The following is a 27,442-nucleotide window of genomic DNA, read 5'->3' as shown; positions in this document are numbered from 1 at the left end:
ACAAAAACAGACAAGGGAGAACGTACAGAAGAAAAGCCTACACCAGCATCGCATTCGCTGATTGATCTACCGGACACCTCTATTTCATGCAACCTGGGAGGTATATTTGTCAATAACTTTCAATAAAGATGACGGCAAGTAGGCTAAATGTGACTACTCTGGCATGGCAGGGGTCTTGTTTTCAAGCTCGGGAAGTGCCATTTCCTGCAATCTGGGAGGCATTTTTTCAAAATTTTCTCCATTACGCTACGCGCCAACCATGGTGGCGCGTAGCGTAGTATGACCGACCAAACGTCCCTCCGATAATTATGATAGGTAGCCACACTCTGATCTGCCGTACCAATCCCTAATAGCTTCCGACGCCCCTGTAGGAAGGTACTTTTGAGTGGGGGTTGAAGACTGATGGCCGGTCTGGGGAGGGGTCTAAGGGGAGGGGCGTCCCCCTCCCCTTTGGATTTGTTTTGCAATTCCAGGTGGCCTCAGATGCAATTTGGTGCAATATAGCACACTTCAACACCCACTCCATTTTGTAAATAATTTTGCATTTTCACCTGGCCTTAGATGCAATTTGGTGCTCCAAATGAGATTTTTTTTTCTCATTTGGAAATTTGGATTATATATATATATATATATATATATATATATATATATATATATATATATATATATATATATATATATATGGTAGCATGAAGTTCGGCTATCGTCAAGACAGTTCTGCAATTCGGTGACTATCCTCCATTCGGAACGAACGTCTTACCTGGCTTCCGTACATGAATGTAGGTTTATACATTACATGCATATGTAATATTCTGCAATCAACCATTCATGTATTTTGCCCATTTGTAGGTATATAGGACTGTTGTGTCAAACACTTATAGTGTCGCGACCCCTTGAACCTTATATACATGTATGTTTGCAGATGTATGTAAATACGCTGTTAACTTTCCCTTAGATGATTTCCAATTAAGTATCTGATTGGCTGTTGCTGGCATGTGACAGAAATCTTAATATTGTGTTTGCGTAAAAGTGTCATGTCTTCTACCTCGTGTCTGGCGAGTTCTATAAGCCAATTCAGTCTTGTTGTATACCTCTACTGTTGCGGAACTTTTCAAGGTCTCCGTGCTTGTGTGGCACGTTAAAATGTATTAGTATTCCTTGTTTTAGGGTTCACCATATCTATTCTAATCGAACCATGAGAATAAATTGCAAGAAAAAATCAGTCAAATATATCTGTTGGACTGCTAATTTGTGTAATTCGTGTCGTTCCTGCCACGTTCTTATCGAAATAAGCACGGGACGGACGCGACATGATGTCAGCGGTACGTTTTACCACGCCTGATTAGCCTGATATGCTCTCAACTATAATTTGTGATACTTATCCTTCGTTTTAATTGACGAAACGAAAGTTAAGTGGAAGCTGTTTGTTTTTTGTGTGCATGGGCGGCGATCCGTACTTCCGAGTGGGGGGGATATGACCTTGTTGACTATCTAAGCGTAGCGCCACCATGTGTTGGCGCGAAGCGTACAAGAAAATTTTGGGATTTACAAACCCTCTAGATGGCCGGAAACGGCACTTGCCGAGGTTTCCAAGCGGCATATACCCAACTTTAAAATAGGGATTTCATGTCCGAAATATCTCATAAGCAGGATCCAAAATACTTTTTTTTTTAATTTCGGGTTTTATTTTGGGAAAATTGCCCCTGTCAATCTTGTTTCAGGCGCTACGTTAGAATGTTCGAGAGCTCTTTATATTATTCGATGAAGAAAATGGCCTCATGCAGGCTATTATAGGCCTATACACATGCAATACACAATTACACATAGTTACATTCCTAGGTACCGATTGCTAGGGCATCCAGGTGAAACGTACGTGTATTAACAGGGGCGTCGGAAGCTATTTTGGATTGGTACGGAAGATCAGAGTGTGGCCATCTACCATAATTATCGGGGGTGGGGGACGTTTGGAAGGTCAAACTACGCTACGCGCCACCATTGGTTGGCGCGTAGCGTAATGGAGAAAATTTTGAAAAAATGCCTCCCAGATTGCAGGAAATGGCACTTCCCGAGCTTTTCTTCTGTGCATTCTCCCTTGTCTGTTTTTGTACCCGATTAATCTTTTGAAACACATTTTGAAGTATGTTTTCATTTTGGTTCTTTATTTTTTGCCTTTTTTTCTTCTTAGTGCTACTTTTTTCTCCTTTTTTTTTTTGCGCCGTGAATATTGGTCCGGCGAACCGCTCCGACGCCCCTAATTAAGCATTACCCTGGTAACATTAGATTCTCAGCTGTTCGAGGGAACATGTACGTGTGTAGGCCTACTATAGGGCCTATATGAATACTATGAGGGTGCATATATGTACTATATCAATACCGTGGGCGCAATAATACATTTTGTTGTTATAGGGCCAATGAAGCCTACAGTCAACTATTCTTGCTTTATAAAGACGGTTTATTTGAAAAGATCGCACTGCGTTTATGGTATAGGCGAGAAATGAAGCTAAAAAGAGCCGTACATTCGCGATGATGCATAAATGAAGGCATGAAAATATTCTTATTCCTGGCATTTGGTGGGGGGGGGGGGATATGGTGTATTACATCCCCTCCACCCATTTTTATGGGGGGATATATCCCCCCATCCCCCCCAGGATCGCCGCCCATGTTTGTGTGTGTGTCATGTTTCTCGTGAAGGACGTGTCAATCCGTTTGAAGGGCCTAACTTATATTTTTCCAATGTTGGGTTTGCTAAGTTTAGCCTTAGTGTAACTGTTCCCTGTTGTGCTGCGGTACGTGGAATTTTGTTACTGAGGTCAAGTATTTCCCGTGGATCACCGAAAAACTGTTTTGGTGCCTACTTTGGACGTGGTGTTCGTGAAGCTGGCTAGCTATATACATGCTAGTGTCTATTCTGAAGTCTGCCGTGTGGGACAAACACCGCATACTATATCCGCGTATTAATTTAAATATATCCGCGTATTAATTTGAATATAAACACGTATTAGCTCGAATACATATGAGGATTAATACGAATATATACACGTATTAATTCGAATATATACACGTATTAAATCATGCTGTTGTCTAGATCAAGTACGTTTGGCCTGGGTATACGTCAATATAGACTAACTTTGCAATATCTTATTTATGACACTGGCGAGGCTACAATGTGATAACCAGAGAAACTCGTTTGTGCAAGCTATAAGACATGTCAGTTATTGTCTGATGTGAAACGCTAATATATTCGAATTAATACGCGTATGGATTCGTATTAATACGAGGATATATTATGCGGTGTTTGTCCCATATGGCTTGCCATACACGTACGGCTAGCCTAGGTCCAGTATTTTGTATTGACTGTTGGTGTAGCGAACAAGTACGATTGAGTTTCGACGAAGACTCATCGACAAAACTGCTATCGACGAATGTTTCAAGAGAAACAGTATTTGTGACGGTTTCTAAGCCATCACTTTCCTATCAGTTGAGACTTATGTTGCCAATTTCAACAATCCGCGAGTGTTCGTATATGACGAAAAATGTATGCAGTATCGGTTTAGCGAAACTGAAGGGTCTGTACAGGCAACAGTAACACTCCAGACAGTATAATGGTGAAGAATAGTTATTTGTTAAATATTGAGTTTTAGTTACTGATGTTATTTCGTATCTGCTTTAATATACACTACTTGTGATTGTTATTGAGATAGGCCTAGGCATATTAAGAGTGGATATTATTTTGCTTTACAGTAATAGTGTTTGAGCTAGCCTAGTGCCTAGCCTACGTGCACTGGGATCTTTTGGCATATATTGGACCCGTTACTATTGGCATTGGTATTAACGTTATGCAGTAGTTGAACAGTGGTGTTTTGCCTGTTGCATACGTTTTGAATTTTTTGAAACTTTGCTTGGTATTAGGTAGATTTACCATTTAGGCACAATGACCGAGCCTAGGTTAGAGAAAGTACTAGGCCTTCTAGGCCTACAGTACTAGGCCTGTAGTTCTACTACTACTAGTAGTGGTTATGGAAGGTTCGGACAGAGAATGTCCACAAACGTCAGGACTCAGTAGTGTGACCTGCTTCAGTCACCAAATGGAATACCTCCAGGATTACCAAAGAAAATGTGGGTGGAATATTTGTTTAAAACTGAGGAACTTAGGTTGGAGCACAAACACAACTTAGAGGCTGAGGTCCAGTGCCTTAAAGCAGACCTGTCAACCTGTTTGACCCCAAAATAGGGAGAATACATTTTTCAGGGCCAAAAAACCGGGAGAATAAGGGGAAAATAGGGAGGTTGGTAATTTTCAACTGAAATTATATAAATACTCCTAAATAAATAGTCTACAGTACTGCTCATGTATAACTGGACATGTGTACGCACACAGGATCGTATAAAGACGTATAAACAAGAACAATCGCGTATAAAATCGTTGACAAACAAATTGCTGCGTAGACACCTCGTATAATCCCTGTACGAGTTTATACGCAGGTAATGCTATTGTGCTCAATGAATAGGGATTAAAATCGCCGAAAGAATTAGTGAGATGTTTGAAACAGCCGTTTGTTAAATCGTAGTTTAAGACGTGATATTCACCTAGCATCGAAGAGGACGCAAGTAGGTGTGTGCCGGCATAGAACTTAACTGTTTTTTGTCGTATACAAGTAGCCAACATGCGAACTGCACACATTCGGTACGCCGCATATACAAACAAGGGACAACTTGTGTTTATTAAACTTGTGCACCATGGCATATGCACAGTGCTACGTACTACTGTACTGTATTCAGGACTCGACCAAGGCCAACGTACAATAACGACAATGGGCAAAGTCTGAGAACTGACAAAGCAGCCTGATATCGGTTGAGAGTCCGGCACAGCACTGTGTCAGTCGTAACGTGTTTGTTAACAATCAATCTATTTTTAGATTACACTTATTACGCGATAGGCATAGGACTAACTGTTGGCTATTTTCAGAAATTTCGCAAGTGATGAAACATTAAAAAACCGGGAGAATAGAATATGAAACCAGGAGGCCAGGTGATTCGGGTAAAAACCGGGAGCAGGCTCCCGGTAAAACCGGGAGAGTTGACAGGTTTGCTTAAAGGGAGCATGGATATCAGAAGATGGAAATCAAACTGATACCCCAACTTACTTGCTACAAATGAGAGAATGACTGGCAGAGTGGATGGCTGAGGACAATGACACACAACTGCGTTATCAGGCAGAAATGAAGGGGTATTATGATAAGAATGCTTCTTCCAGGGTATTTGAACCAGGGGCAAAAGTTGTTGTTTTCCTGCCTGAGGGACTGGCAAAACTGGATTGTAAGTGGCAAGGTCCCTATGTTGTTTAAAGATGACTTGATGAAGTCAACTATGAGATTTGTATGCCATATAAATGCCTTGTGTGTAGAGTTGTCAATGCAAATTTGTGTAAGAAGTTTCATGAGAGAAGGGATATTTTACCAGCTGAGTGTTATTTTGTCACTGGTGTCATAGATAATGTTTGTTCTGGTGCAGATGGGAATAATGATGATAGCTTAACTTTTGATGACGAGTCTTAAGTGCTAGAGGAAATGCATTTGCATCCTTTACAGACACAAACATGGCAGGATATAGAGTTACCAAATGATTTTTTGGATAGACACTTAGAAGCAACCCATAATTCTTTGCAGAAATTTGCTCAAGTTTTCTTTCTGATGTGTCAGGTAGGACAACGTTGGTTAATCATATCATACCAGTGATGCTCTGGTGTATCAAAGAGCCGACAGAATTCCCAATGCATTAAAGGAGAAGGTAAAGAGTGAGTTAGACAGTATGCTCAAAATGGGGGTTATTGAACCTATTGTTTCTGCATATGTATCACCCATTGTCTGTGTTGTGAAATTAGGTGGCGCAATTCGTATTTGTATGGATTTGCTGGCCTTACTGTTAAACCGGATAAGTGTCCAGTAATTGCCCGCCAAGTGCCTTATTTAGGTCATACTTTGTTAAAGATTTAAGACTGTCTAGGAGACTTCCTTTCCCATTGTATACAATTGGCGATAAAACAAATAAATGAATTAATACTGTGGGGAATAGTGTGATTTCCCCAAATGTTGACAAAGTTCAGGCTGTGCGTGATTTTCTCACACCCATGAGGAAGAGAGAAGTTGGTGCTTTTCTTGGTATTACAGGATAGTACCGGAATTTTATTCACAGTTAAATGCGACTATTGCGCATCCATTTTAAGAGCTCCTTGACAAGGCCTGAGTCCCGTGCCCAATACTGTGGACTGGACTGCAGAGTGTCAAAGTTCATTTCAGATCCTTAAGAATTGTTTGGTATCTGAACAGATTTCTTGTTGCACCTGACTTTTCAAGACCATTTTTGCTGCAAATCGATGCTTCCAATTTTGGACTTGTTGGAGTGCTGTGCCAGGTTGGTGATGATGGTCATGAGCACCCTGTTGCTTATATTATTCGGAAACTGTTGTCAAGAGAAGAGAAGTATTCAGTCCCTGCAGAGGAGTGTTTGGCCATAATATGGTCTGTGTCAACGTTGAAATATTACTTGTTTGGGAAACACTAGTTATGACAGACCACCAGGCTCTCCAATGGTTAGACCAGTGAAAGTCATCTAATTCTCGACTTTTGAGATGGTATTTAATCCTCCAAGAGTTAAGCTTTTAAACATGTATAAAAAAATGTGTTACAAAGTACGAACTCAAATGCAGATGGGTGGAGTAGGATGTAAACCCTTAGTTTGGAAGAATGGCAGGGGGTGTCCTTACTGCCTGTCTATAGTGTACAGTAGGTTGATGTTTTTTTTCAGTGTTTCCTTGTATATATGTTGCATTCTTTACACTTGCTAATCTGCCTATTCGTTTGGAGATTGACACAGTCTCAAGGGAGAGGGAGGCATGTATATTTAAATGTATGCAGATGTATGTAAATGCCCTGTTATCTTTCCCTTTTGTGATTTCCAAGAATTAAAGCATGTATAGTTTCTGATTGGCTGTTGCTGGCATGTGACAGAAACATAAAGTTGTGATTGGGTAAAAGTGCCATGTCTGTCACCTCGTGTCTGGCGAGTTCTATAAGCCAATTCAGCCTTGCTGTATACCTCTTCTGATGAAGGTCTCCGTGTGTGTGTGGAACGTAAAATGTAGTATTGCTAATTATAGGGTTCACCATATCGGTTCTAATCAACCCAGGAGAATAAATTACAAGAAATCAGTTAAATATCTCTGTTGGACTGCTAATTTGTGTAATTCATGTCATTTTTACCACATTATCATCGAAATAAGCCTCACCGGGACGGACGCGGCAAGAACTAATATTAACATCGTGCAATATGTAAACTACAGGATTTCCCACAAGTGTTTAATGAATGACTAACCCAGCTAGCAAGTCCATCTGGTATTGACCTCGAGTCGTCGATGTGTCATCCATTTTGATGCCTTAACACTGGCTATACCCTATAGTCAAAAACATACATTTTAGGATGATACCGGTATATCCACATGGCGCAAGCAATTCGACATATCCAATGTTTTCTTTTTCTTTCTTTTTGCTGATCTCTATCAAACCAAAACCGCAGTGATTGAGCTAAAGTAATACATTATGGGTGCGAAACCTTCCGTGCCAGATGATCAGTTACCTCCGGATAGAACCTTCATCGTGACAGGTGGAAACACAGGTAATGGTTGGGTATCGGGGCAGGGCGGGGTGGGAGGGGCGTATAGGAGGCAGCTGCGCTACTACCAGCTAATTGATCAAACTGGGGACGCTGGGGCCTTGAAGTAAGTTGCACATTTGCCTCCTCGGAAGGAACTAACACAATGGTAATGCATTCGATACCCAGCTGCGCCCTATTTACAAGAGAGGTGGTCATGTTCAGTTGGTACAAGTATATATTTCCATTTGTAGGAGCGGAGGTTTTTTTGTGGGGGGGGGGGGTGGGTAGGAGGGCAATGCGTTTGTTAACTTTTCTGTTTGGCCTACAACTTGCATCGAAGCGGGTAATCGAAACAGAAACATATTTTTAACCCCTTTGTAACCCCATTCCTCCCCTTGTCCTCTGCTGTTAAGGACATGTTTTTAATATGGTGAATTGTTATTTTGTACATACAGGTATTGGGTACGAGACAGCTAAGACTATAGCACAGCTTGGTGGAAGGGTCATCATAGCCTGCAGAAATGAAGAAAAAGCTAAATTTGTAAGTGTAACAGAAACATTTGCAAGAACGATAAGAATATTCGAAATTTTTGTTACTATTCATGTTAAAGCACTTGAAATCATAGCAAGAAAACTGATTGGTACACTGTAAAGCAACTTTTAGCTGAGTAATTTGTTACTCACAATTCAGGTTTTTTTTTAAAACGAATTTAATTGTTCTTTTCTCTCCTTTCCCCCCATAATCGTTTCAATTTTACGAAGGCGATTGAAAGGATGATACGTGAAACGCAGGAAGAGCACAGCGGAGAAAAGACGGAGAAACAGGTGGGAGTATATGACGTCATCCAAAAATTTATATTATTATTTTTTTGTTTATATTAATTTCGAAATGTATACCGACACTTGTTTTCAGCCCACCCCTCGTCCCCGTTTCTTTCGAGAAATCCTGGATCACTAAAATACTGCGTATTTGCAGGCAAATGCTGTGGTAGTATAATGTTGTTATTGCAATGGTCTATCACACAATATATACAGTCCATTCAACCGAAACACTTGGCATTTCTGAGATATGGCAATAAAAAACTAGAACTACAGTTGTCTGCAAGTACGCAGTATTATAGTGCGCGTGGAGTACTTGTAATATTAGGAAGAACTTTTCGGTTGTTCATGGTGTAAGTTTTTCGGGCAGACAACACACCAGGGAGCATATTCATGTAGGTACCTACAAAGTGAGGGCGCTGGTGAGCGCCGTAACAGGCTCAGAATAAGTTGGCTACGCAGTTAGCTTCGGAAACTGCAAATGTACAGAGACTATATGAAACTTAAAGTTTCAACGCCCAGTCATGTAGGTATCGTTCACTTAGCCAGTAATGCCGATATTGTAGCGTGTACGCGCACTACAATAAATACCCATATTATTCTGTTCATCAGCCAATCACGCGTGAAGTGCCTGAACTGAATATTCAGTACATGAACCTTGACCTCTCGTCTTTCAACTCTACCATAGAGTTTGTACGTGAATTCAAAGATCGGGGATTGCCATTGCACGTACTCATTTGCAATGCTGGAACATTGAATGCACAACAGAAATGTAAGCATATGCTATAAATTCACATTTATTAATCGAGTTGCATAGCTTAAATCGGGACACAAACGTAGCTTTTATCTTTGGTTCGTATGGCAGAGACGTTTGCTTATAGATTTCAATGATCTGTGTGTTTTAAATGTCAATAAAATGCAACTGTTTGATTGTAGAAATAATTTTTCCTCATTGGATTCCAATGATTTTTGTAACCCAAGAGGGCAATCCACAGAGTTTCATATCTCATCGCCAGCAAACCGTTTAGGAGCAGTTTTTTGACACAAATTGCCCTTAAAATATAACATTTGACCTTTGACCTTGGTTCCCATGGCAACCACATATTTTGATAGTATTTGACATTTTCAAGTATACCTGTGAAGATTTTATGTCAATTCAATGTACCCCCCCCCCCCCCCCAAAGGAAATAGATTTTCACTAAATTTGACCTTTGGTTCTGCAAAACACAAGGGTTCACCCTGAGGTAGCTTCCCACCAAGTTTGAAGAAAATCAGCCCAGCCATGTAGACGTTGTTGACACAAAATTGGACACACACAGACACGTTTTTGCCCATCCCTCAGTCATAGACCTCCGGTCACACTGGGGTACCCCAACATGGGTGTTTCCCGAGAGTAGCTACTCAGGAGTATTCACTCTTATCATGGCAACTGTTGCTATGGCAACTGATAATAGCTGTATATGACCCAACTGGCAAAGGAACTACAATATCTCATCCTCCCTATGGGAGCGAAATGATGAGATTATAAATAAAACAAAAACAGTTTTTGCTGCATTAAGGTTTGACATGATACATTGACAGCTGATGTTGCCAGATTCATACTTATCATAAGAACAAAAATTCGTCATGCAAAATTCCATGAGGATGTGAATTGAACGAGAGGTGCAGAACTTTTTTAATAATTTTAAGCAATGAAATTAAACGATCGGAATACCCCTATAAGTGTTATGTTAGGCCTACCTATCACAAAAGATATGGTATCACCCTACATAGTATTATAACGAATGCTGGTTGATAAGCAAGCTATTTAATAACTACATCAGTGGCACAGGCTCCTAAGCCCCCCCCCCCTCCCCTGTCCTCTCTCTATATATGTATAAACACAGTATATATTTTATCTTGCAGGTGTTACGAAAGATGGATTTGAGCTTCACTTTCAAGTCAACTATTTGTCCCACTTCCTCCTCACGCTACTTCTTCTGCCACTATTGAAGGAGAGCGCCCCCAACTCACGTATTGTCAACGTGTCATCGGTTGCCCATTTGTTTGGCGAAGTGATCCATGACAATATCCAGGATCTGAAATCTCACAGAGCTCACAAATTTTACCTGAATTCCAAGCTATTTCAGGTTTAAAAAATATATATATATAATTTTATTGATGACAAGATATATTTTTCATTAAATACGGTATTCGGTTTATAGACCTTTATAACTGCTGCTTAATTGTTGTGTCTTGCAGCAAAAATGTAATAATGTTAACAATTTAATATGTTAGAGTCATCCTTTTGCAAAAGCCATCTCCATCAGGAAAAAATTAACATTGTGATAATAAAGAAAACAATAAGACATTTGATGTCATACTTAGACTTGATAAAGTCTTCAGTCCTGCATATGAAACAAATAAATATTAAATCTCCCAAGCGGAATAAGATTAAAATCCCCCAAACGGAATAGAATAAGATATTTTCTCAGGGTGGGGGGGGGGGGTGTTCATTACAGTTATCTCTATCACATAAATTAATAAAGATGGTATGGTTTGTGTCTCCTTTAAAAAAAGCATTTACACAAACTACATATATATATACATATATATATATATATATATATATATATATATATATATATATATCTTGCTGCAGAGAAGGGTGTAATTTGGGTTGAGGGGTGGGGAGAGGGTGAGGAGAGGGGTGGGGGGAACAGTTTCCTAGGAGCAGTGCAGTGTGATGTGTAACATTGATCTGAAGAGGAAAATCCCAAAGTTATCTCAAACTTTCAATTCAAGTATTTGAATGTTTTACAACAAAAACGATCACTATTATTTTATAAAACATATAAATAAAAACATAAAAACGTACCTGTATAATAACTAGAGAACTAAACAAAGGGACCTTTGTAATTACAAACATGGAAAAGGGTTTCATTTCAGGGAGCGCCCCACACCCCCGGCTCCGTTACTTTAAAGGCTCCTTTCATTCTTAATGATATATCTTTTTGTTTTATACAGGTTATGAATATGTATTGCCTTTCTAGGAAGCTTACCGGTCAGGGTATATCTGTACTGTCAGTACATCCCGGATTTGTTGATACAGACGTGTTTCGGGAAGGTACTGGTTGCGTAGCCTGCTCCTTTAGTAGCATGATATGTTGTTGTAAGTAAACCACGTTTTACAACTTGCGTACACCTACATATAGTTATTTCGGTGAGTGACGTAATATATGCCGTCAGATACGACAATGACATATATACCTAACAACTGGAGGGTTATGAAAATATTTACGACTTTAAATTAACATTTTTCATAATATATGATTTGTTATGTACACGGTTTTATGTATGTTTCCCCATGTGGATAAATGCAATCTGATGAAAAATATCTACAACTATAACTGTCAACGTTTAATGATTTATTGGAAGTTTATTTAACGTACCATACATTCGAAGGTATACCGTATCACATTAAACAAAAATCAAATAGTTTCGCTTTTAGATTTGTTTATGTTTTATAGTACGTCTGAAACCATAAATGTTTCCATTCCTTTCGGAATGATTGGGGGGGGGGGGGTGGCGGTGAATTTGTGTACCCAGATTTGTGAAAAACATGCCCGACTTTATAAACTAAAAGTGCCCTTTTGTTATAATGTAAATGCCCTCTTTTACCATATTTGTTATGAGAAAGTGACCTTTTGTTGAGAATTCAAAAAGGCTAAAATTACAAAGTACCTTTTTGTTGATAAATTCAACCACACATATGAGTATCTAAAATGTCCCGTTCTGTGGAAAAACAAGGAAATTCCAGATAGTATGGTACAGAATGCACATAGGGTCCATTTTGTCGGGACTTTATGTGGTGATTTTGCGGTTTGCTCTCGACATTAAAGTCATATGTACATGTCCCACTGCCCTTCGAAGATTGTGCCCCCCCTCCCTCCATCCCCTGTCGCTCCCGATATTGAACTCTCCACACCATTTCTACCTGTCAACAATTTTCCTTTGGTAATATTTCGAAGAAATAAGAAAAAGAACTCGTATGCTCTGTCCTTAAGAGAAAATTCGTGTCATGAATTATCGATCAGTATTAATAAATATTTACACCCAGTTGGGACAATTTTTGTTTCTATACTGTAGTGTCATGTCCCGTTGTTCAGAGCACTCGTATTGTCAGTGAGAGCAATATGAATATCATGTTTCTCAGTATCAGATAAAGGTTAAGAACTGTTTGTACTGTCAATACGAATGCTTTGAAGCATGATATGGGAGAACAGTTTAGAGGGGGTATTAGCATTAGAAAACTGTTCCAACTGGCTGATGTTCATTGTATCTACATTAATATTTCAGGGGGTGTAGATGCGAAGGAAGGGTCCCGTTCATCCTTAATTGCCGCCCTCGATCCGAAGTACGACGGGACGACGGCCCATTACTTTGACCGAGGCAGACCCAGCAACTCCAGTCGTCTTTCTCGGTAAAGATCATCTTAGCATTTGTGTGTTCGTCCGTATACATTCTCTATGGATAACTTCCTTCTTCCTTCTCAAAGTTTTATGCGATCCTATCCCTTTTAATTAAAAAAAAAAAAAAAAAATCTGCCTAGGCTACCTTATAGCATTGTAAGGGATATTCTTACGTATAGACAATGTAACCCTTATCTTTCAAAGACAAACATTGTAATCCTCATTGTAAATTAAAAACTTATATCTTATTGCTAACTCGAGATAAGGTTAGTTGAATGCTACCTATTTTGCTTGGCTAAACGCCTTGTGGTTTCCCGAAAGGCAAATCTATGGAGTCACTCTTACCAACCTTGCAAAATTGTGAGGGGAGGGGGGGGGGGGTGCGGATTACAAAGTTGGCAATGGCTTTAACACAGATCGCAAAGTCTGTCATTATGCTATTACGGTTAGATCTGTCCAACACGGCATCACACATGAAACGTTGTAGCCTACTCAAAGCCGAAGCCAAAGTGAATCAATCAGGTCACACATCCAGAATCTATGCATGTTAAGTTCTTCAATTTATTTATTTATTTCAACTTTCAAGGGTAAAACTCATTTTAGCGATACAAACAAAAAAACGCTAATCTTACATGAGGCCCTCAAACATAATTTACAATAAAAGAAATCAGAAATTAAAAATTAAATACCGTCCTCATTCCCTTTCAGGAAACATTTTCATACTGTAGTTTTGATTGAGTTACTGCAGGAAGTGGATTGCTATGGGTTAATCTGTGATGTTACAATGTTTAGATTTTCTTCAAATGTTTTCCTTTCGTGTAAAATAAAGTATAATAATCTACTTGTTGATTTATACTCTGGGCCGGATTAAGCTTTTGTGAGGCCTTGGCTTGGTGATTGTGGGGGCCCATTCAGCAAAACCCATCATAAAAAACAATATATATAAACGACATTTACCACTGAAAATTCAAAGAAAAACGAATTTCACATATTAAACTATAAGCAACGAGGCATGCATATAACTGCAGTGTCAGTGATATTGTGTTAGGCCTAGTATAGCGGCATCGCTGATATTTCTTTGCTAAGTTTAAAATACCACGTACACACATATCCGATACAGTGGCGGACTGTCCATACAGTCAGGGGGGCGAATGCCCCCCCCCCCCCCGACGGACTCAAATGGACTGCTGGCGCCCTTTTCAGTTTTTTACCACTTTTTACTTATTCGCGATTGTTGACTTTTTTATTGCGCTCTCATCTATCTATTGATATTTGTCACATTTTGTTGGTGTAATTTGGCGATGACACCTATTTATTCTTCGTTTATCTGCAAATTAGCAAGGCCCAGAAAGGGTCATTTACGGCGATCTATAGGGAGTATCTTTACTCAAAAAAATTCTGTACACTGAAAAAATAAACTAGTCAATATTGCCACGGACTAACGTTAAATTAGTTTGTAACGTTAGTCAATGCACACGAACTAGCAAAAATCTTCGTTTCATCGCTGCTTCTTAGTCAGTTTACACTGACTAAGGAAAATATAATCGCAGCTTAGTCGGTGGCGACGGACTAAGGTATTTTAACCCATGGACTAAGAACGATACGGACACCCGATTTACGCCATAATCGTAGCTTAGTCGGTCGGTCGACGGACTAATGTATTTTAACCCAATTCGATTCACTTCAATTTGGAAACCGAGAGGCAACGGCAGCTTGCTGGACTTGGCATAGTTTCATACGATCACTCTAAGCAACTTTCAACCGTAAATCACCCAAGGTCTTTAGAAGAATGGAGGTATTAACTGCCATCATCGGCCTACCTGTTATTCCTTTAACTTGAAGGTAAAATTAAAGTTAATTGTTAGGCCACTGGCACTAGTACTCATGTATTATGGTTAGTGTAACGCTACCGTTGTCACGCTGGCTTTTCGCAATACACAAGTGCAATGACAGTGAGTAGCCTATAGGCTTCTACTGGGTACTGCAGTGCATTCTCAACACTAAAGTGTGCATTCTAAACACCATGTGTTATGTGTGTATTGGGCTAGACTGAACAGTGGCACATAATCTTCTAATTTATTCCCAAACAAATGCTGGAACTATAAGTCTCAATAGTTTATTTGAAGTCTACACTCATTTGGTAAAGATTTCCTGTAATATCCCATGTGAATCTAAATGGGTAGGCTTTGTGATATTGAATAAGCAAGGCTAGACCTTCAAACGTACAGTCACAGTAGGCTGAACAAATTATGTTGGCTAGTCAACGGTATTATATGTTGCGAGCAGTCAGGATGCACGCTTCAGTTCTATTTAACCTTTTCATTTATCATTTTTTAGTATTTAATTTCCGGTCACGCTCATGAAACAATTGCGACATTCCTTCACGGTCGACTTGTTTACTGTAAGAAGTATTAACCGTTTTTTCTCAGGAAAGCTTGATAGTCTGAAGTTATTATAACATGTGCTTTTAGTATACTGCCAAAAGAGTAAGTTGTTGTATTTGTATTGATATTTTATGTAGAAGTAACGGAAAATTTAGTATGTTTAGTTTGGTCTATAATTGCACGTTTTTTTTCTGTCCAATGTAGTGCAGGGTTCACTTGCGCGAATTCAAATTATTCTGTTTATGTATATGTATATGCATCGATTCGTAGATTATGATGTTTTTTGACATTAATTTGTAATTCAAGCATATCTGTTTAGTAGCAAAGTTTAAAGGTTAAGATTAATTAGTTTTCTCTTTTTGATCCTAGATAGAATGAAACTCATTGACGTAAATAATAGATCAGATGATACAGTTTAACGCAGTTGCTAAAACTCTGGGTATTCTCTAGTCTTCGTCGGTCCATTATATACTTTAGTACTACTAGTAAGACTAAATCAAAACGACCGAAAGACAAACTTAGTGTAACAAAGTATTGATTCTCCTCTAGCCTAGGTCTAAACAGGCTTGTTATGTGAGCAAGCAAAATAACAACTAAAAACGATTAGGCCTATAAATAAGTTGGCTCAGTGCATTTCTGTTTCTAAAATTTTATATTTTTAAAGATCATAAAAACAAACAAAGATTTAGCCCATGTTTTATTGTCTCTGTATTCTGGGCATTTGATTCTGGTTGCAATGGTGATGACACTCTCGTTCAAATTTTCAGCTTTATACAGTCTGCTTCAAACTTTGGGATTGTTTTTTGAGACTATAGTGGAAGCAAATCTCACATAACTTTGTGGTGACAACTTTATTTATTTATTTTTTCAAATGATGAATACTTTGCTGTTTCTTTTTTCCAGCAGGAATTGAAAAGCCAAATATCTAAGTCAAGGGTGAGGTTTCCTGTGATGTACGACACCAGTGTGGAGGCAACAACAGAAGAGGAGAACTGTGTTATATATGGCTTAAAGACATGTTTTAAGATGATATATTGGTACCCTTCGCAGAACAAAAGAGTTTATCCAAGAGTCCAAAAAGTAAAGGAACAAGTACCATAGAGAAAAAAGATGGAAGAGTGAGTTTAACTATTGTACCCAACTGTTTAATGATATTAAAGATACTTTTCATAACCTGTTTTAAAAAAAAAACAGTCTAGTATATCATTTACGTGCAAGCTTCATAAGTTTGGTCAAATTTTCACTGATCTGTAGAGCGGGAGTCCAGAGGGTTTGGTTAGCTGGGAAGGTAACCAATTGCCTGGTACATCACAATGTTCACAATGCATTCCTGTATATGAAACCTGACGACTGGCAAACCGACTGTGGTGGATGTGGCTGGGAGAGCAATTTTAAAGTCACCTAACAGCTAACCTAGATCAGTTTTCATGGTAACCACATCAAAGTAAGAACAATGTGTCAGGTATGGCCCCAAGAGCAACAAATGGCCATCGCCAGTAATTATTGGTGGTGGGGTACCCCTACCAGTGATCAACAATTGACCACTCACGGCTGACCTAGGTCAGCTCATGAGGTAACCACTTGAAACCTACTGGAAAATGTTGGTTAGGACTTCAGATACAAATGATGGGCATTGCCAGTAATTTTTATTGGTGGGGTACCCCTGCCAGTAGACCCCCAATATGCCCATCCCCTCATTGACCTAGGTGAGCTCATGATTTGACCAGTTGAAACCTACAGGAAAATGATAGGTATCACTTCATATGTAAGGATGGGCATTTCCAGTATTTTATATTGGTGGGCCACCACTGCCAGAGTCCGCCCATCCCTTACATATAGAATCCTGTCAATCATTTTCCAGTAGTTTTCAACTGGTTAAATCATGAGCTGACCTAGATCAATGAGGGGGGGGGGGGGCATTTTGGGGGTCTACTGGCAGGGGTACCCCACTAATATAAAATACTGGAAATGCCCATCCCTTACATATGAAGTGATACCATTTTCCAGTAGTTTTCAACTGGTCAAATCATGAGCTCATCTAGGTCAATGGGGGATGGGCATTTTGGGGGTCTACTGGCAGGGGTACCCCACCAATAAAAATTACTGGCAATGCCCATCAGTTGTATCTGAAGTCCTAACCAACATTTTCCAGTAGGTTTCAAGTGGTTTCCTCATGAGCTGACCTAGGTCAGCCTTGAGGGGTCAATTTTAGATCACTGGCAGGGGTACCCCACCACCAATAATTACTGGCAATGGCCATTTGTTGCTCTTGGGGCCATACCTGACACATTGTACTTACTTTGATGTGTTACCATGAAAACTGATCTAGGTTAGCTATCAGGTGACTTTAAAATTGCTCTCCCAGCCACACCCACCACAGTCGGTTTGCAAGTCGTCTGGTTTCATATACAGGAATGCACTGTGAACATTGTGATGTACAAGGCAATTGGTTACCTTCCCAGCTAACCAAACCCTCTGGGCTCCCGGTCTATTGGGATCATTATTAACATGATTAACATAATTATTAAGCTTTGAAAAATAACTTGGTGTTATGCTGTGCAAAGCTAATAATTATTTGGTAAAGCTGCTATTCCTGGCTTATAATTTGAGGGACCTAGATTTAAATGTATACTTCCCAATATGTTATAAAATTTTAATGTAAATGTATGTTTATGATAATGTGAGTTATCATGTGCTATATCTGTATCTGTGCTTACATGTATATCATATTTTCTGTTCACAGGTCAATTACGGTGCAGATTTTGGCTTCCTGAAGACAAGTGGGAGGCCATTTGTAGTTAGGAGAAACACTCTTTGTTCGTGAAGACTTAACTGGTGTCGATTTGGGGTACCACTTTAAAACGAAAGTCATGAGGAACCCTTGCCCAAGATTCAACTTTGCATTATTGTGCAGTGCTATACTTTTGCGATTCATGTTTGATCCATTAACTTGTCTTAACTTTGTTGGAATAAAATCATATTTTCAGATTTTTGTTTACAGTGATTTCTTCCCTATCTGTCGAAAGTCAGCCTTTGTAGACATCAGAAGTTTTATCAGAAATAAATACTGCCAACGTACACATTATTTGTGTTTCTTCTGCTCTCTTTTCTTTCAGTGATGCTAGTCAGTGAAACTAGTCGGGTTTAATTCTTTCAGTGATTCTAGTCAGTGCAACTAGTCAGTCGATACCGACTAAGAAAGGTTAGTCGGGAGAGGCACCATCCTGACTAATGTAAAACCTGCTATAAACTAGTCGGTGGCTCATATAAATTAGTCGGTAAAGACCGACTAATGTCACCAACTAATGTAACTGACTAATATACATTTACCGACTAAGAAATTGTTGATCGACTAAGTTGACGGACTAAGATGACCCACTAAGAAATCCAACTGACTAAGGAATAAATTAGTCGGTATAGCAACTGACTAAGGCTATGTTAGTCGGGAGAGGCACCAGATGGACTAACGTTATGTTAGTCGGTGAACCAATTTAAGTTTTCAGTGTACGCTACGCGCCAATTAACCGCGCTCCGCTTAGATAGTGTTGAAAGCGCCCCTACAGACCATTCTCGCCCCCCCCCCCAACCTGACCAATACCCCTAGCTCTGCCACTGGTCCGATAGCGATGTGATTGTTATAGTGTCTATTGTGTACGACATATACCATGCATTTTAAATGTCGAAATATGTGGGGGCCGCGGTTCCGATGGCTCCACTTGTCTTTAAATATTAACCTGACCGCAAATGATAGCTGAATTGTGGTGTACGTGGTACGCGTACTCACCAAGCTTAAATAAAAACAGCAGTATATAGGCAAAATATATACAAACATACATTGACAAGAAATTGCTTTATTGTGTAATCACGTGATTTACTTTGTCATCAAAATGTGAGGTGACATCGAGTACGTTGAAATTTTCCCCTCTTGCGGTTTGAAAGTACACGGCATTCTTAAAACAATATGTTTAGTTCCACCTGCGGGTGGAATGACGAAAATTCTTCTTTTTTTTTTTTAATGTATGACAGTGTTGTTATCCTTTTGTGACCTCCATATTTAATTATAATAGGAAATTTAATGTTACATATTTTACTTGTCCTTTTTTGAACAGAGATGAAGCCAAACAGGAAATACTTTGGAAATACAGCCTGCAATGTTTGAGAGAGCAACTAAGTGACGTCATCTTGCAAGAAATTGGAGAAAAGCTAGAGGATATTGAACCGCTGAGTACAAGTTAAGGGAGGATAGATTGAATGTGTATATTTACTGTGCTGAATCATGTATTATTTATAGTGTCGCTATAAAAGAACTTCTAAATGCTAATGGTGTTCCAGCAGGTTCTGTTTTACTATGGTGACCGGTGTTATTCAACAGTTCAATATTGATCTGCGATGCGTCCATACTCTATTGTACATTAAAAAAGGTATTGAAAGTGGCAGGGTTTGTTGATGACCATTAACATTGACCATTGACAATCGTTTTTCATTAATTGTTGAAAAGTCATTTTTTTGTGATGATTTTGACATTTTGTCTTTCTTGACTATACATGCTGTGAAAAGGTGGATTGTAACTCTTATTTCTTATATCCTAATAAAACAGAAGTTATGTTATACTTGGAAATAAGTCGGTGCAGAGACGGAGGTGCATGGTGTATTGATACGTGGTGTTAACATGTTGGACTGCGACTGTATTTGGTGTTAGTATAGTGTTGCTGAAAAAAATAACTTTGGGCTTTATTGACCCTAACAACTATTTCAATCAACAGGGTTAACATCACCATTTCCACATGGTTCAGGACAATATACGTTATAAGGTCAAAGGTTAAGTCTTTTCTTTCTCGTGATTTTGTGAAAACTCCTATAGTCTTGTTATTTCACTCGTTATGAACAGAATCGTTCCGTCTCTCTCATCCATGTATGAAGAGAGTCTGATGAAGAAACTAAATAATATAAAAGAAGATCACACACACCCTTGGCATAGTCTTATCGTGTTCAACAGATCCGGGATTTGATTACAGGTGCCCCATACTAAAACGTCCAGGTTCCGTAATTCTTTCTTACCTGAGGCAATTCACTTGTTTAACTCGCATGCAAAGCGATTTGGCCACAGTGTGTGAACGGTCACTTGCAGCTCTCTGTGCTGCTTCTGTTACTGTTCTGGTTCTGCTTATTTAGTTTTATTCTCGTAGTTGTTCACTAATAGCTTGTTTATTGTTCGGGTTTTGTTTGTATTCACTACTGTTTTATGTTTACTGTCGACGGGAAATCATTTTGCGTTTTTGTTTTCTGAGATGGACTATAAAGTTAACTATCTATTTATCTATGTGCAAACTCTCTGTACTATACGGTATTAATGCTAAAGTCTCATTACAAAACTATACAATCTATTATAAATAGTGCTGCCAGAGTTATTTACTACCTTGGAAAAAGGGACGATGTCTCTACCATTTTTAAAGAGTTTCTGATATAAAATATTGTATTTATTTATATTTAAATCCTACTATTTGTTTATAAATGTGTTCACGACGCTGCTCCTGGTTACCCAAAGAACCTTCTAATTGTTTCTATATCATGGTTACTATTTGTTCCACGTGTACGCACTACATTTGGTAGAGCCTTCGCCTTTTGTTAGCCGAAGATTTGGAACTTCTTCCCTTTCCATATCAACAATATCAATATCAACATTGATAGAGTCAAACATCACATAAAGCAACTGGTTTTTTTTTCGAAAAGCGTTGGAAATTTTTATAAGGTTTATATTTTAGGGTTTTTTGTCATTGCTCTTATTTGATTATTGTTTATAATTGTTTTGAGTTCTTGTTCCTGTGTTTTTTCTTGTCCCCGTTTGCGATATCCATCATGGATAATTATATTACCATATGCATGTCACTACACTGCTGTAATACTGACAACTTGATGTGAGCGGACTACTGCAAGTGACCCCTGCGAGTTGACGGATACTGACCACCTGCTGTGGACAATATTGACCATGAACTGCCTTATATCTTATCTCTAGTTAGTTCACACATACTTTATATATTTATATGATTTATTCCTTATGAAAGAGAGTCAGACTTGGTACCTGATCAAATAAACACACCTCGAAACTATATTCAATTATGTTTACGTCATCTTTTCATGTGTTCTCATACAATTTTTAACTTGAGTGAACGCGACACCGTTCTTGTCGTTGTCTTTGATCTTGTTTGGTAATAAGTCCAATCCTATATTGTGGGAAAAACTTTAAAAAGTCTATTGATATGTGAATTCTATCAGTCTTTAATATGCCATACCCAGAACATACTGTAATAATGTCTTCGTGTATTGCTGTAGCCGAGTGGATAAATGCGGTGGCATTTGAAGCAATGAGCCTTAGCAATCGGCAGGTTCCGGGTTCGATACCCGACTGGGTCATAGTAAAGATGGTTTTTCATCCAAGAGCAATCTACGGATTTCCCATCTGAAATGACTTTTGAAAATATTCCAAATTTGAATTGAAATGTTGAATTGGAAGCCACCCGACGTGTAAGTTGTAATCGATAAGCCCTTGCGGGTTTCTCACACATTTGTGGTCGCTTAAGCGTCGCAAAGATAAATGCTGATTATTATTATTATTATTATTATGATATTCCTCCACACTGGCCGTGCGAGTCCCACTCCTCTGTTGCCGTCTGGAGTTTTACTGAAAGAGGGAGTGAGCGATAATTAAAGAACAGCGGCCAGTTCTTAAAGAAAGAAGGTCGGTAGACGCGACCGGAATAACAGACTAAAGTGTTCAACAGATTCTGATGGTGGGTTGGATATGTCAGTTGAAAACTTCCTATCTATGCTCCATGCAGCGACTATATGGAAAGTGACGAATTTTAGTCTGTTAGTCCACGGAACAACTGATTGTGTTACACATTTATATCGAGGCAATCGGGACTTTTTGGTCACGCAATGATATCAGGCGCGTATCCAGGATTTTCAAACCCGGGGGGCGCGAATTACTATCTAAGCGGAGCGCCACCATCGGTTGGCGCGCAGCGTACAAGAAAATTTCTTGTTTTGAAACCCCCCAGATCACCGGAAACGGCACTTCTCGGGCTTGAAATGACCAACCAGATGTACACTTTTTGCCTGAGAACCAGGTATTTTCCTAATAGTTTTTTTTTCCATCCATAACCTTTTTGAAGATTGTCAACCCGGCACACATCATGTTCGACCTGATCGCATCTCCTGTGGGTCTTTGCTTTTGTAGCTAGGTGATTCTACGTCGCGGCCCACAATACCCGTCAGCCCCACTTTTCAAGGTTTTAAGCCCCATATTTGTTCAGAATTTGAAAATTCACATTTCTCGTAAATAAACTCACTTGAAAACATACCCATAATGTTGTACAAAATTTCATTTATGGACAACCAATATAGTAAAACTTCCTTGAACCCCTAACAGACCGGTGAAAATTGCACGAGTAGAGGGAAGTGTGCTGCAGAATGTTGGTCAGAAATTTTGGAAAATTCAGACAGAGTTAATTTATTGGTGTACAAACATTAAAACCTCTTATAACGGCTATTATAAAACTTGGTTGAAGGAAATGAAAAAATAGCAGATATTTCCTTCAACCGAACACTACACACATAGGCGTAGGAGGCGCGGCGGCAGTTACGGAGCTAGGGGTATTGGTCAGGAGTGGCGAGAATGGTCTGTAGGGGCGCTTTCGACACTATCTAAGCGGAGCGCCACCACTAGTTGGCGCGTAGCGTACAGAAAATTTTTGAATAAAGTTATTCCCTAGATCGCCGGAAATGACCCTTTCCGGGCCTGGCTAATTTGCAGATAAACGAAGAATAAGGTGTCATCGCGAAATTACACCAACAAAATGTGAGAAATGTCAATAAGTAGATGAGAGCGCAATAAAAAAGTCAATAATCACGAATAAGTAAAAAGTGGTAAAGAGCTGAAAAAGGCGCCACGGTCCATTTGAGTCAGTCAGGGGGGGCACCCCCCCGACCGTATGGACGCTCCGCCACTGCGCGGCTGGGGTGAAGCCCCTAATTCGCCATTACTAATGTAAAAGAGAGTTTTGACATAATTGGACCTCCATGCTTTTTATACATCTACATGAGACATGTCGTTGTTTAGATGGGCATCCCGCGAAATACTGCGCAATTTGAACGGACCGTACGGTACATGATGGCATGCGATGTAATAACCGATGCTTGCTTATATGATATTGGCATGAACACGTTGAACGCGCGCTTGGCGCGCGAAAATTTTTGGTTATTTTTTCAGGCAAGTCGGACAGTTTTGAGGCTTTTCATCCTGGAACGCCATTTTCATGCTCACTGATATGATGTGATATCTGCTGTTTGCGTTACAAACTCGAACAGGCGCGTAGCGAGGAATTTGCCAAGGGAGGGGAGAAGCCTGTAGGCAAATTATCTAAGCGTAGCGCCACCATAGGTTGGCGCGAATTGTACAAGAAAATTTTGGCCGAAAATGCCTCCCAGATCGCTGGAAATGGCACTACCCAGGACCATTTGTTATATAGCGCGAAGCGTACAAGCAAATTTTGGCCGAAAATGTCCCGCAGATCGCTGGAAATGACACTTCCCAGGCCTTGTAAGTTGCCTCTAAGCACATTCTATTTTGAAATTACTTAGCGATATCATTTAAAAAAATGCTGAATGGGGGGGGGGCGGGCGGGCGGTCGCCCCCATCCCAAAATGCGTCATGTTCCCCGACGACACGGTCGAGTTCGAGACCAGCCACAGTTGGTTTCATAGCACAATTCTACACACGCGTTATGATAGACCATATATAGTACATATATAGATCATTAGTGAGAGAGGAAAATGGAAACGTCAAAAAATGGAGTTGTCGGTGTAAGGGGTAGGGTGAGTCACACTTTTACGAAATCATTGATCCGTCACTGGCTACCCTTCAGGGCTGTAATGATGTCACTGTTCCTCTTTCTCTCCCCGGTGTCTTCGCGTTTTTCTTTTACGCCCTCCTTTTCTCCTTTTTTCTCTCTTTCTTCTTTTTCTTTTCCCTTCCTTCCTCTCCTCCTCCTCTTTTTTCCCCTCTTTTTTCCTTTTTTCTTCTCTTTTTTTTCTCTCCTCTTTTTCTTACCCGGGGGGCACGCGCCCCAACGCCCCCCCCCCTGGATACGCACCTGGATATAATGGCATGGGTTTGTATTCGACTGTGGGTACTTGGATATTATAGTGTCCGAGATATTAGTTGTTTAATATATTGTTTCATTCGATTGGTTATATGGTCCGGTAGCAGTTTTCCTTCTTTACTTCCGATGAAGGGATCTGCTATCATTTTGGTTTCCAGAAAGGGTAAACTATATGGAGACGCTCTTAACGACCTTGCAAAAATTTGAGGGGAAGTGCGGATTGCAACGTCGGCAATGACTATAACGCGGATCGCAAAGTCGGTAATTATATATTACGGTTAGGGTCGTTCAACACAGCAGCATACAAAAACGTTGTACTCAAAGCCGAAGCCAACGTGATTAATCTATGTATTCTATGTGATTAATCTATGTAAACGTGATTAATCTATGTATACTAAGTTCTTCACTACCGCCCTCATTTAACTCTCTGGGAAACTTTTTCATACTGTAGGTTAATTTTTCATCGGGGGGGGGGTGGGGGTAGGGGGTGTTCTTTTTGTACAATTGTTTGTTTTGCTCAGCCTCTTTTCATATGTACTTCAGTTAATTATCGCATTAGAAAACCACTGTCTTATTTAATGTGATTTCATACCATTATTCAGTATACAGAAACTTGAAAAATAGGTATAATTGTATAAAATTACGTAAGCAATTTACATTTACAATTACGTTCAAAGGGGCATGAAATGATTCAGTATGTACGGGAAACACAATTTACGACTCTATCAGGCAACGTTCTGGAAGTAAATTGTCTGTCAGACAAAAAGGGCTAAAAAGTTATTCCATGTGTTATGCACAAACAACTAGCGTGCAAAGTTAGAACTGCGCAATTTATTGCGACCCACGAAGGGGTATGCATGAAAACCCTTTTAAAGCCGGGAAAACGAAACCCTCTACTCGGAAAACTGTTTTCATCCAACCATATATATCAACTGAAAAAAGGTCACATGAATACCCTAAATAGAAATATGAAACAACATAACAGATAGACAATATCCACGTGCAAGACTTTCTGACCTGATCTCATGTGATAGGTGTTATGACGGTAACTGCATGTGAAACGCACATATATGATTATGGTCGTCTCGGTCAATTAAGCTTAAAGGGTGTGAAGACTCGCGCTATACCGTCGGTAATTAGACACTAGTACAGTCAATACATACAGCTACGGTCAATACCCACAACACAGTGTACATGGTAGCGATGGACATCTCAGGTCTAGATAATCATATAACAATGTACGTATCACGTTTCATTACTGTCTGCATTTTGTAGCGACAACTTGAAAACTTCACTTGCAAGCAACGGAAAGTTAACTTTTTCAGAGCGCGGCACGCGGTTTGGGGCAAGTCTTCGATGCCTTTAAATGTAATATGGGCCTTAGAAGAGCAATAGGGCATGTCATGACTTTCCCTTGAGGGACAAACCACAAAAAAAAACTGAATTTGCCGACAAAATGAACCCCGAACTTTTTGCATTTCGTAGCCCAATTTTTGAAACAAATTAGATAAAGTCAGAACTACTGCCTAAAGCCTAATGTTCGACCCTTGTCTATTGCTAACTACTTAACGATACTTAACAGCAATCAAACGATATATCTGTCGGACTACTGTTTCGTGACAATGAATATGTTATATCAGACATAAATGAATAGAACGGCCCGTTTCAAATATTAACATTCCGTCACGTGATAGTCGTAAGCCAATTACGAACCCCAGTCCCCTTACTTATACTTTACATGTGTAGGCCTATTTAGTAAATTTGCCAATTAGCCAGGTTGTGGTGTAGCACCTGTAGTTTAAACTGATCCTTATTTAGTTGCAAACGCCAGCATCCATGTGCAAAGCGCTATCTCACTTTGCACAGTTCACAAGGAACCTTGGCAATTGCCGCGGTGCCGTTAGCAGATGATATAAGTTTTCATTGGTACTGCATACGGTACTGTTGTAAAACATGCAACCCTGACCTATAGTGATAAATTAAAGGATATTATTTATCATGTATAGGCTACTGTCAGTGGCGGAGCGTCCATACAGTCAGGGGGGGGGGCGGGTGCCCCACCTGACGGACTCAAATGGACTGCTGGCGCCCTTTTCAGCTCTTTACCACTTTTTACTTGTTCGCGAATATTGACTTTTTTATTGCGCTCTCATGTACCTTTTGACATTTGTCACATTTTGTTAGTGTAATTTGTAAATTGTATTTATTCTTCGTTTATCTGCAAATAAGCCAGGCCCGGAAGGGTCATTTCCGGCGATCTAGGGAATATCTTTACTCCAAAAAAATTCTGTATGCTACGCGCCAATCGTGGTGGCGCTCCGCTTAGATAGTGTCGAAAGCGCCCCTACAGATCATTCTCGCCCTCCTGACCAATACCCCTATCGCCGCCACTGGCTACTGTACTTTATACCTAATGATACCTTACTATGTGTGGTAGACTTATACATTACTTTTGATTCAATTTTTTGTCATGTGTTATCGGATACATTGATCATTACAATCCCACTGATATAGGCTACCTATCGATCAGTTTATCTTTCTGTCATTTCAGTGCTATGCTCGACATTTGTGAGATAATTGCAAGGGCGGCGGAACCGGGGGGGGGGCACAGGGGGCACAGGGGGCACAGGGGGCACGTGCCCCCCACTTTTCCTCAGGTTAAAAATGTGCCCTTTTTCTACATAAAAATTGAGGTGTCTCAAGTTAGCAAGAGGCCAGGGAACCAGAATGAACACTCGGGAAGGGCTGTTTCCGGCCATCTGAGGGGTTTGTAAAACCAAAAATTTTCTTGTACGCTCCGCGCCAACTGATGGTGGCGCTCCGCTCAGATATAGTCGTGCATACAACTTTACAAATCCTGGCTACGCCCCTGGCTTATAATGAATTTCTGTGGGTGAAACTCAAAGCTATTTCGAATGGAAAAAAAAATGTGTTAAGATATTAACAAGAAATAAACTCTAATTCGGAAGATTCCTAC

General features: G+C 39.7%; 1 protein-coding gene and 1 long non-coding RNA gene across 2 annotated transcripts; both read left to right on the top strand.

The window, feature by feature from the left end:
* The first annotated feature begins 3,277 nt into the window (after positions 1 to 3,277).
* LOC139966322 (polyprenol dehydrogenase-like) lies at positions 3,278 to 21,413 on the top strand. The gene is made up of 9 exons (XM_071969205.1): positions 3,278 to 3,605; positions 7,573 to 7,671; positions 8,106 to 8,191; positions 8,413 to 8,475; positions 9,082 to 9,241; positions 10,375 to 10,598; positions 11,476 to 11,620; positions 12,808 to 12,931; positions 19,414 to 21,413. The coding sequence occupies exons 2-9, from the start codon at positions 7,596 to 7,598 to the stop codon at positions 19,538 to 19,540; spliced, it is 1,005 nt and encodes a 334-aa protein (XP_071825306.1). The 5' UTR covers positions 3,278 to 3,605; positions 7,573 to 7,595; the 3' UTR covers positions 19,541 to 21,413.
* On the top strand, positions 14,769 to 18,390 carry LOC139966327 (uncharacterized). The gene is made up of 2 exons (XR_011792548.1): positions 14,769 to 16,422; positions 18,048 to 18,390. It is a non-coding gene; the product is annotated as an uncharacterized lncRNA (long non-coding RNA).
* Positions 21,414 to 27,442: the final 6,029 nt, after the last annotated feature.

The sequence above is a fragment of the Apostichopus japonicus genome, chromosome 1 (genome assembly GCF_037975245.1).
Source record: "Apostichopus japonicus isolate 1M-3 chromosome 1, ASM3797524v1, whole genome shotgun sequence".
Taxonomy (NCBI): Eukaryota; Metazoa; Echinodermata; class Holothuroidea; order Aspidochirotida; family Stichopodidae; genus Apostichopus; species Apostichopus japonicus.
This window is presented reverse-complemented; position numbering and strand designations above follow the sequence as displayed.

What these genes read in the sequence shown, in the direction of transcription:
- LOC139966322 (XM_071969205.1), top strand. Translation starts at nt 7,596, where the DNA reads ATGGGTGCGAAACCTTCCGTGCCAGATGATCAGTTACCTCCGGATAGA. An exon ending in TGAATTCCAAGCTATTTCAG is followed by an intron (nt 10,599 to 11,475) that starts GTTTAAAAAATA and finishes TGTTTTATACAG; the next exon opens with GTTATGAATATGTATTGCCT. An exon ending in AACTCCAGTCGTCTTTCTCG is followed by an intron (nt 12,932 to 19,413) that starts GTAAAGATCATC and finishes TTTTTTGAACAG; the next exon opens with AGATGAAGCCAAACAGGAAA.